At 34.2% G+C, this 12,192-nt stretch overlaps 1 protein-coding gene across 5 annotated transcripts in view; it reads left to right on the top strand.

The window, feature by feature from the left end:
* MCTP1 (multiple C2 and transmembrane domain containing 1) overlaps positions 1-12,192 on the top strand; it is a 594,727-nt gene that overhangs the window by 359,846 nt on the left and 222,689 nt on the right. For all 5 annotated transcript variants that reach the window (XM_025387620.1, XM_025387618.1, XM_025387616.1 and 2 more), the window contains 2 exons: positions 845-956; positions 9,429-9,467. In XM_025387620.1, the coding sequence (XP_025243405.1) occupies positions 845-956; positions 9,429-9,467 (151 nt within the window). The remainder of the gene's footprint in view (positions 1-844; positions 957-9,428; positions 9,468-12,192) is intronic.

Here is a 12,192-nt window from a genome sequence, read left to right as displayed (position 1 = left end):
TTTGTTCTAAATGTAAATCAGTAGTCTCTGGGTATAGAAAAAGTGATAATAATTGTAGTCATATAAATGTTTATGTTATTATACTATGTAATACATTGAGGTATCTCTGAAAGAATAATACGTCATAAGACAGTTGTAAATGTTCATATATCCTTATCATGTAATTATTAAAAAATATAATTAAGTTTTTCTATTAATTTTTGTATGTAATTATTACATGAAAATGAACTAAATCAAACTGTAACCCCATATGTGTATTTAGTGTATATGTGTGTATGTATATATGTGTATATATATTCACGTGTATGTACATGTGCATGTATATATGTGTGTATATATATTCACGTGTATGTACATGTGCATGTATATATGTGTGTATATATATTCACGTGTATGTATGTGTATATATGTATGTGTGTATATATATTCACATGTGTGTATGTATATGTGTATGTATATATGTGTGTATATATATTCACGTGTGTGTATGTATATGTATATGTATGGTGCTTGTGTATATGTATGGTGCTACTCTCTGTGGGTTTAGAGAGTATAGAAAGGAGACTGATAGGCTTCTTAATAGGGTTGTAGTTTCTTGGCCTTTTCAAACACTTTCTGGAACCTTCATGGGTTTAGAAAGCAGAAATTCATCTGGTGAATTCAGATCTACTCACAGTTTATTGGATAGCGTAATACACTGATAATATTTTAATAACAAAAATTGTCCCAAGAAAGTAAAGGAAAACAAAATTGCTTTTTATCTTAAAAGAATAAAGTATTAATGAAAATATATTTGGCTTATTCATTTAATGACTGTTCAAAATCTAAATATTTTCTATCACAGGCCCACAGATGTGACCCTTACTCTGAAAGATCCTCATTATCCTGACCATGATCTTGGAATCATTTTGCTCTCAGTCATCCTTACCCCTAAAGAAGGAGAGTCCAGGGATGTGGTAAGTTCCCCCACAGCCTAGTAGGAGCTCTTTCTTGCTCTCTCTTGTTCGAATGTGGTGAGCCTTTCTTTGGACCCAGAGGTAGTAATGAAGAGAAGCTGCCTATGAAAATATGCCCTGTTCTTTATTTCTGTGAGTATCCTAGGTATTACTCATTCATGCTTATTGTATCTTTTCAACTCTAATTTCCTGTTCCACCCTCCAGATCAGAACCTCTTGTTGTAAATAAGAAACAGATTTGAATTTTTATTTTAATTTTATTTCTCAATTTCAGACATGTTATATTATAGGCAAATATTAGTATTCATTTGGGGAATACATTTATTAGTGAATTGAATACTTGGAATTCCACGTTAAGGTATCCAGACCCTGCTGTTTTGACTGCATTGTCAGGTGTACCACAACAGAGAAAATGAGGTGAAATTATAACAGAGTTTCTGCTTTCTGGTATTTGTTTACTGAATGATAAGTGAGTACTTTTCATCTTCTTGATGGGCTTCCATATTGATATTACCCATTTTTCAGCACTAGCTGTCTGTACGTACTTGCACACCATGCTGCTATGAGAAACTGACAAGGGACACAGGAGCCAATTACTCCCCCCGAGTTGAAGTGACATTAAAAAATATCAGGCTTGACCCACATCAGTATGCTTACTAGTGTACTTTCTGCCGCAACTTGCCAGAGATTATTTATTAGACTCAATGTGCTTTCATGTGCCTGGGAACTACTCTAACTAGCTCTGACTATAACACATTTTAGTAGTAGACATAATTTTTTTAGGCAAGTCGAAATACTCTATTTCAGCAATGTATGTATTGCTGTCCTGAAATAATGCATGATTAAAGTTGGTTATAGATTGTCTGCTGGAAAGGTATTGTTGGCATTTTCCACTAGACTGTAGGTAAATATTGTGAAATTCAACTTCAAATTTGGAAATACTTTAAACTCATTGAAAAATGCACCCTTCCAAGAATTATTTCTCTCCATCCTTTTTAGAAATGTAATGATGACACGTATGTTTATATATAATATTTGCTAAATTGGGTTAAGTATCTGTACTTCATTCACTGAGGAAGAAGTTTCTCTTTTTAGATAAGAATTACCAGATAGTAATACCTAGTGTGAGAACTTAGCTTGGTAAAATTATGTATATATGTGTGCACATGCACCCTTGTGCAGAGCGGTGGGTGAGAAACAATTTTTACAAAAAGTATTTAGAAATGAAAGCCCGTCATCTTAGAAGTCACTACTTCAGAAGACGTTATTTCACCCAGCACAAGCCAAGAAGTATAACCTAGCTGGCTAATCCATACATAGGAATCAATTGTAAATGTTCATTTTGTGTTTTATTCAAATAATTCAATGAGTCTAGTATTCACCAAGAACCTACTTTAAGCCAGTTCCTGTGCTGAACACTTAGGATACAATAGAACTTAGACCCAGTGGAGAACCCAGGAATCAATTAATCACTGATAGGAACAACTGTCTTAAATGCTGTGAAAAAGAGGTACATACTGCTGCAAGAGCAAATATAGGAAAATTTTTAGTAGCCAGGGGTTAAGGATTCTCGAAGGAAGTCAAATAACACCTGAAATATGAAGTGTAAAACAGGCCTTAATAAAGCAAAAACAAGAAAGAGAGGTGGTATTTAAAGCAGAGGAGACAACACACACAAAGGCCAGGTGACAAGAGGAACCATGTTGCATTTCAAGAATTGAAAAACCACTGGAGTTTAGAGAAGGTGGAAGCAAAGACAGTGTGGGTGATCAGAGTGCATAACGACACTGGGGTGGAAGGACGATGCCCAGACTGTGTAGAACTCATTGACCATGTTACGTTTTGGGTCTTTCCCCAAAAAACTGTGGGGATCCATTGAAAGATCTGTGAATCGAAAGCAGTGGAATCGTATTTGCCTTTTGAAAATCTTTGTGGCTGCATTGTAGAAAATATATTGAAGGGGTAAGAATGGATACCTGGAGACCAATTAGGAGGCCATGGCGAAAAGCCAGGTGAAAGATGATGGAACTTTGGATTAGAACTGTCAGAGGTAGAGATGGAGGGAAATTGGCAGGTTTACCTATAGGAGGTAAAAATCAAGAAGACTTGATGATAGAATATTCTTGTGCTGGGGTTCTTTGTTATTTTAATGAAGGACAGCACTTCATAAATCAAGATACCTAAGTGTCTGAGATCCTGTGTAGTCCCAGACCATCTAAACTTGCAATATTCCTGGAGATTGGAATGATATAGCAGCGATTGTGGTGATTTGGGTGATGTGATAATGTACAGTCAACTGAATTTTTACATTAAAGGGATGTTTATTAAACACTCTAACATCAAACTGAGGGTTTGAGGGAGCAAGTTAATATCAGGAGACCCTACTATGAAGCTGCTGAGTTGTTCTAAATTACACAGAAATATATGTCAACAAAGGCAAAGTAGTTTCCAACATTATTTTTTCTTCAACAATCCTTCAAAAATCCCTCAATCTCCAGGGTTGTTCAAATTTATTTTTTAAATATAAAAATTATTTAAAAATATTACAGTGCCTGGGAGCTGATCATCAGTAAGTTATCAAACACAAATAAAGAAGAAAATAGGTGGGTTACATGAAAGTAGTTATACATCAAAAATATGGTTTTCTTCACCTTCTTTTCCTCCTTTTCCTTTCTCTTCATCATATCTCTTCAGCCACATTCACCCTTAACACAAAAAGTTCCTTCTGAAATCCTCATGCTATTTTCTTGGCTCAAATCCATTTGACTACCCCAGATTTTTTGGAAGAAATCTTTCCAAAGGTATTTTTCATCTCAGAAAGTTTTTTTGCATTCATTGCCTTACTTCATGCCCTCTTCTTTCAAAGTTCCAGAGAGCACATGCAGTGCTCTCTGCTGCATTAAGAGAGAAATGGTGTCTTCTCTCCTTCTCTCCTGTTATTGACTCTCTTATGGCTTCTTTCTTCATCAGAGAAGCAAGTGGCTCAACCAGGGCTTAGAAAAGACACAGTGATCAAGTCTGTTCAGAGCCAGCCTCTGGCTGGTGAACATCCTTGTACTTTCCATCCCGACCTCGGTCACCCTTGAGGAAGCAGAGAGAAGGGTAACCAGTGTGGTTATCCTGGCTCATCCTCGTGGGTACAATCAATAGCTGAGGCATGGGCTTGGTTGTATAGAAGCAAGCAGGGCCAGAGGAGAGGGGAGAAAGGAGGGAGGGGAGAAAGATTCCCCCTTGGAGATTCTACTGGGATTCAGTATCCTGGCTATTGGGATGTCCTAAATTTGAACCTGGGTTTGTAAATATATGCTCTACGTTATGAAAATGCCCCAAAATACATATAAATTGGCTTTTCTTTTGTGTTTGTCCTACATTGCAGTTCTATAACTATTTTATTAAGCTCTCTAAAACTGATTCTTATATTTAGCAACACTGGTTGTTAGGTTTTGAAACTCTGAATAAGAACCATTTGTAGGCATCTGTATAAAACAAAATACTTATTGATCATCTACTAAGCATTATACTAGGCTTTATAACACCCTCTTTCTTCTTCTTCTAAGTTTTCAGTGACTTGTGGCTATTTCTCTAATTAAATGGAAACTTCTGGTGAGAAATTTTAAGGCTCTCCAACAAGCAATGTATGTTCCCTCACTGTAACTTCTGTCCCAGCCATACAAATTCCTTCACGGTTCACCTTCTCTCAAGTCCAGGCTTTCTTCAGCGTTACCTGTGTACCTAAAATATGCCTATGTATAGTTCACCTTGCCTCTATCCTACATCCTATCACTCATATGAGGGGAATTATATATATATAATACATAAAGTCTTCCTTATGATGACTTCAAAAGACCAAGTGAGGGTATATGTTTTTTTTCTTACCTCAATATTCAAATCCCTGAGGTTGTCACAAACAATATCAACTCATGATTAAATAATGATTTAATTTTCTTTTGTAAGTTCTCAAAATTAGTATATTAATGATAATCTGCTTGAACTCAAGCCTTATTGGTCTTCCCACAGAATTCTAATGATTGACAATAAATTATAAACCCATCACTGTATTTTCTTCATTCTGTAACATGTCAAATATCAGCTTAGTAACTTTTCTGGGCTACATTTGAAGTTTCTTGGTTAAAAATCACAGATCCAATGTATCTTCTAGTTAAATTTTCAGATATCTAAAAGACATAACATACTGCAGCTGTAAAAATGGCATGCTGAACTTTCACAAATTATTCAGAAACAAATTTTATTTAGAGAAATTTAAGCTAAAAATGCAACAAACCAGAAATCAGTTACTGTATACTTCACAATCCCTAGAAAACGAGAATTATGTAAGAAAGGAATAAAGGCAAATTTTACATTGACCCTCACAGAGTAAAATTACAAGAGTTCTGTTCTCTTTGATTACTAGCTCAGAAATAATTTATTTCAGGCTTTTAGCACTGAAGATGTTAGTTCAAAAACCACATGTTTATTCGTATGCCTGTATTGATAAAACTTTGCTAAATATTTTATATGTATTAAAAATGGAGAATGAAAGAGATGTGTTTCAAGAGCCTTTTACAGATAAATCCTAACGATCAAATAGGAAATAGAACATTAATGTGAATAAAATGCTATGCCAAGGTAGGAAGAAATGAGTAACTGGAAGTACAGAGTCCTTAGCATTACAAAGTGGTAAGATTTCTAAAACAGTCATCTTGTGAGTTTTTTATGCACTGTTAATAGTAACAATACGTTCCATGAATTATGCAGTTGGGATGATTTCTCCTTGTGTGGATTGCCAGCTCTAGAAATCAGTAAAAGTGAAGAACGAGTTGAAAAACCTATCAGCCTACTGAATCTACTAAAGCCTCTAAAATATTCAATGTCTAATTGCAGCAATTTGTATTTCATAGGTGCCATATCAAAATCTTCTCCATTGAGGTCATGATTGAGTCTTTTAAAAAAATCCCCAGATGTGAACAGATATATATGTATATACATTTTAAGTCTCCAGCATTGTGTGTACAAGAAACCAAAACCTCCTTGGGGGGCATGCTGATGAGTTGCATGGCACAATTGTCATTTCTGTTTTGATTGCATGTCCTATTTTTGAACCTGTAAAAGTGTGTAGTGCATATATGTGTGTCCTATATATGGCAATTTGTCTGATGGTGTGTTTGAGTTCTTTCTGGCTCTTTTTCTAGCAGAGTTCAATCCACAGCTTTCTTCATTGGAGAATTTGTGAAATAAAAGTGAGTTAATTTGTGTTACACACTCTCTTAAATAACCTAGACCTACAAATTGCTTGCCTAAGGCTAAAAAATAGAAAATTCAAAGAAACATATGAATGTCCTTAGTTGGCCTTTGATGAGTTAAAAAAAAAAAAAAAAAAACTTCTTTGTCTTGGATTAGTTTTGATATTCTTCAGAATTATTACACAGCCAACATTTGAAGAAATATCTACCTACAAAAAGTTGAATATATGTATGCTTTATAAGATGTATGTTACTATTGTATCTAATTATTCTGTGATTTTTTATATGTACAGTAGTTATATAATTGCCTAAAAAGTCACTTCAACAAAAGATAAAAATTAAAAAATGGATTGAGATTGTGGAGTCTTTTAAAAACAATTCCTTCTGCAGCTCTATCACAAGCCATATTTTTATGCTACTTCATTCCTTTTACTGGCTTCAAGGAAGTTGAGCTGCTAATGAAGAATTTGAATTGTACTATAATAATATCAGGTAATAATCCTTTCAAAAATTAATTCATATGTTTCTCAGCTGAAGTTAAGATCATAGAGCAAAAAATAAATCTGATTTTTCTATAATTTGCTTCATCTTCTATTTTTAACAATCCCCAATCTTCCTTCTCTAACATGTCTCACAGATAGCGAGAAAACATTATTAATAGTTTATCTATTAAATTAATTTTCTTTTTAGCTTTTGTACTGTTTTAGTTTTATTGAATTGACCTTAACCCAACTACCTAAAAGAAAAAGGGACTTAGAAGTGAGATACTTAAACCCATTGCTTTGCTAGTAGATTTGGCTCAAGAGGCAGAAATGTTATAAAATCTAGGGTCATTTTGAGAGTCACTGGGTATAGTAATAGAACTTTAGATACTGAATTAGGAAAATAATGAATGGGTTCTCATAACTGCTAAATCTTTCCTATTTATACTTAGGGTAATCACTGACTTTTTATTGTATCAGTTTCTCAATCTGAAAAAGAAAACCTTGCAGCCTGCTTATAAAGCTATTTTGAGAGACAGGACAAATACTGGCCCTATATTTTGTTTTACTGTAGAAGGTTAATTTTATGTGGTGCTTGTGAGTCAGGGGATGTGACTTTGTGGAATCCTTGTAATATTGACTAGTGTTACCATGAGATTTCACTCTTTCTAATGTTCTGTGGCCCTTTTACATAGCATAACATTTCTTATATAATAGAATTTTATATGATAAAATTCTCAGATGCTAGATAATGATGATAAATGACCGTGAATTAGTAGATTGTACTTTTTATATATTTTAATTGTTATTGATTGATTTGACTCAAAATATTGTCTCTAGGAGATACCATTCTTTGTCCATTGAAACTCTGCTTGGTGAGAAAGTTGAACATTTATTATCCAACTCTTATGGGGCAGTTTTTGTAAATATAACATACCACTTAAGTATTTGGTTTCTAGTTGCCTTTTGGTGATGATGGAGGAAGTGGTGGTGGTGGTGATGATGATGATGATGATGATGATACTGATGATAATATATCATTTAACATCAAAAATAAAGATTTATTACATGTCCCCCTAGATGGCCACCTCTATAACCCAATGCTGGGATTTGTTCCTTCAAAATGAACTGGACATTTAGTACTTTGAAAACATAAATTATTTCTATAATAGTATTTGATAACAGTGCTTTGCAGTTTCCTGACTAAAAAAAAAAAAAAAGGAGGGGTGATGAGGAATCATTGTAACCTTAGGAAATCTATTATTATTTTATGTTTTGGTCAACATTTAATAAAGACTGTATGTAGAGAAAATATGCCCTATACGACCACTCCCTATAGAAAAGAGGAACGTATAATTATCTTTGAAAATGTTATGCTAGTCTTAGTTTTTACCCTAGAATGTACACATTCATTCTTGTGGTTTAGGTTAAAGGTTGCCCTCATCTTATATTAAAATCTTTCCATTTTTGTGTTATTCTAATCCATGAGTAGTTTCTGACATGGTTCTTTTTTATGGTGAATCCTCCTGAAAGAGATACAGTTCTTAAAGTGCATTTCCCTGATATACAAATATGGCACAAGCACTTGAAGCTATATTCCTTGCCCTGAATATTTCCTATTCTCCACTTCATCTGCCTTAAAGATAATAGTCAAGCAAAGAGAGGGGAAAGAGGTTAATCAGGAAGGTTAATACTTCAGTGTTCATTGAGAAATTTTTTAAAGTGAAGAGAGGAAACAAAAAAAATCATTGAGCTTTTATGATTTAGTTTATTCAAGAGATTAGTGATCTTGGGGATGCATTACAAAGCTCTAGAACCTTAATTAAAACTTTTGGCCATACATATTTATTAGTATGACACAAACTAACTAGTTTAAAGGATATGCTTTCACTAAACATTTCTTTTTTCTTTTTTTTTTTGAGACGGAGTCTTGCTGTGTCACCCAGGCTGGAGTGCAGTGGCGCCATCTCAGCTCACTGCAAGCTCCGCCTCCCGGGTTCACGCCATTCTCCTGCCTCAGCCTCCCGAGTAGCTGGGACTACAGGCGCCCGCCACCACACCCGGCTAATTTTTTTGTATTTAAAGTAGAGACGGGGTTTCACTGTCTTAGCCAGGGTGGTCTGGATCTCCTGACCTCGTGATCCGCCCGCCTTGGCCTCCCATAGAGCTGGGATTACAGGCGTGAGCCACCGCGGCAGGCCTCACTAAACATTTAGCAGGAAAATGCACTAGTAGCCATTACGGTATGCAGCATTTGTTTTCAATTGAAAGCATCTGTAGACTCTGATGTAGTTAAAGATGAACTGGAAGCAGAGACAATTCTACAATGCCACCAAAGCAAAAGATTTTGAATGTTTGAAGAGAAAAAATATTATATACCTGATCAAGTCATGTACACCCTCAACCTCCACCACCAAAAGGAGCCATTGGAAATTATGAGACTCAATGTGTTTTTTCAGTCAGTAAAGGCATCCCAGTACTGGTCCCATTGTTTTTTTTTTTTTCTTTTTTTTTTTCTTTTTATTTTTTTTAACAAAGGAATAAATCAAATGAACTCTCACCAGAAAGACTGCTGGAATGTTAAAGTTGTTTCTCTAGTCGTGTGTGCGTGGAAAGCAAGTTTTGTGTTGTACAATTGCTGCAGGAACTGTTTGCTGTTTCAAGGGCTAATGTTTCCGCTAAAAAACAACTGGCTGCCCTCTTCTGTACTTGAGTGAAAAGATAATGAAAATGCTTTATTTTATTTACAGACAATGCTAATGAGGAAGAGTTGGAAAAGATCAAGTAAGGTAATTCTTAGCTTGTGATCTTTCAGCTTTTCTTGTTGAGAAGAATTATCATCTGCTTTCCCAGATCTCTCTCATCTCTTCAAAGTATGCTACCAGATTTCATACTATGCGATTGTTACTTTTCCCCATAAATTTAAGCAAACCATGTGATGTTTTTTAAATAGAAATCACACTGATCAATAGCTTCAAATCATTCTTTCACTATTTTCTGGTCACTTCTCAACATCATTCTCAGCATCTAGTCTCAACTATATATGCAACAGGGTCTAGAAAATTGCTTTGCGCCAGGAATAAAATGATGAGGCTAGGGGAGGGACAACTCCAGATAGAAGAAAGATTTGCACAATTTATTTTATTTTTGGGGGTCACAGAAAATTGAGTATGAGGCTTTCTAAACTCAGAAATTCCTGTATCATTACATCTTTAGAGTATACAATAAGAACCATTTTTCCCCATTGTCTCTTCTCACTTTAAGAAATAAAGTGAGAGGAGTTTATGGTTCCTGTAACTTACTAAGCCCCAGCTCTTTTGCAACTTGTAAGATATGCAAAATATAAACTAAGCGTTTAATTTGTTCAGTGGTGCTGCCACTCTTGGACACAGATATCAAGATGAAACAACTTTTATGTGAATATACTTTGAAATAAATAAAAAGGATTTTACTTGTAAAAATCTTGTCTCCTCAAATTTCTACTTAGAGTCAGTATTCCTTTTTAATAGTGACTAATTTTTTTAGACCCTGGAACATGACAATCTTTTTCCTTCCATTCTGATTGAATCATGCTTTTACCTAAGCTTTTCTTTAATTTTGTCATTTTTATTACTGTGAATTAATATATATATATCAAAATGTTTTTATATTTATGGTAATGACTTAATCTATTTGAACAAGTGTCTCTTACTATACATTTTCTCCCTAATTCCTACGGCATTAATGACCAAAGAATAATTTGGCTCACAAAAAAGTCAGGACTCCCATTAAAATGGGAATAAAAATAAAAATAAAACTTTATTATTTTAATAAAATGAAAAACGCTTATTAAGGAAGGTTGCTGAATATTTCTAACTTAATGTTCACTGTGATTTTCACTAATCAAAGTTTCAAGATGTTTTGAAGAAATATTTGCACTGTTCATGTTTGTATTACTCTTTTTCCTTTGTAATTATAAAGTTATTGTTATATTAAAAGTGTATATATTTTTAAATTTACATAATTGGATATATTTGTGTAAAAAACATGACAACCCATCAATATGTAACAATATTCTTTCAGATATATTTAACATGCTAGAGCAAGATATTATATAATATTTAGTATTAATTAATGGGGATAATCCATTTTATTGTATAAAAGGAAGAACAGAAATGAAGATTCTGCCAGGCACAGTGGCTCAGGCCTATAATCCCAGCACTTTGGGAGGCCGAGGTGGGTGGATTACTTGAGGTCAGGAGTTCAAGACCAGCCTGGCCAACATGGTGAAACCCTGTCTCTACTAAAAATACAAAAATTAGCCAGGCGTGGTGGCATATGCCTGTAATCCCAGCTTCTAGGGAGGCTGAGGCAGGAGATGGCTTAAACCCCGGAGGCAGAGGTTGCAGTGAGCAGAGATCATGCCATTTCACTCCAGTCTGGGCAACAGAGTGAGACTCTGTCTCAAAAAAAAAAAAAAAAAAAAAAAAATTCTTCTTTAAAAATTATATTAAATGTACATTTAAATGTAAATATAATTTTAAACATAAATTAAGTAAAAGTATATCACATACTTTTGTTCCATATATAGAAAATTTAAAATGAATAATAAACATCTATCCTCTACTGTTTTTATATCTAAAATTCTTGGAGTTTATATTTATTATTAGCAATCCATTTATGTATTCAAATGGATACATTTTTCAAGCTTCCAACTGAAGATACAGAATTCCTATGTCTAACAGCACTCGTTTGAGTACTTGGCAGATTATATTTAGTACAGTGTTAACATAAGCTTTTGGGTTTTAGCCTAAGGGATTTTCAACTTTGAAAAATTTAATGGGGATATTGAATACTAAGTGAAGTAAAATTGGTTAACTCATTTGATTTTTTTTTTCTGTGAGAACATACTGAACACCTGCTAATTCATTCAGATTTTTTACTGTGCCCTAAAACATTTGCCATATTCATGCGTATTAGTGTTACAAGAGCACAACGTTAAATTCAAAATGGGGGGAAAGTTTGACATTTCAATTACTAGCTAGTCCACCTTCCTTCACACACTCTGCTATGTTGAAACTGCTCCCTGAATCTTTCGTCCAGTAAATTGTGCTTCCTGGGAAACTAAGGGGTAAGGGACTATACCGTGTAGTTTTATAGGTTTTACTGTGTTACTGTTTTATGAAAATGCATCATTTTCTAAATATTTCAATCTTCTTGTAAATTCTCGTCTGAGTACAGATTTTTCATTTTTCATTTTTGGAAATAGGGTGTAATTTTATTTGCATTACATTTAAATATGGGTGTTTCATATATGATATAACTATGTACAAATTCAAAGGTAAATTTTTCATAAAAACACAGATCATTTTCTTCCTCGGAATCTTGATTTACAGAATAAGGTCTCCCGCATCTTCATGGAAGGGCTTTGGCATGCAGCCTGTCTTTGAGTGTCCGTGGTGAATAGATAATCTAAGAAGTGTAAATTTTGTAGCAAAGGCTTAAAGATAGCCAGTGTTGTTAGAGATTCTCTCC

This window comes from Theropithecus gelada, chromosome 6, assembly GCF_003255815.1.
Source record: "Theropithecus gelada isolate Dixy chromosome 6, Tgel_1.0, whole genome shotgun sequence".
Taxonomy (NCBI): domain Eukaryota; kingdom Metazoa; phylum Chordata; class Mammalia; order Primates; family Cercopithecidae; genus Theropithecus; species Theropithecus gelada.
Note: the sequence above shows the minus strand (reverse complement) of the source record. Positions and strands in the feature narration are given on the sequence as shown.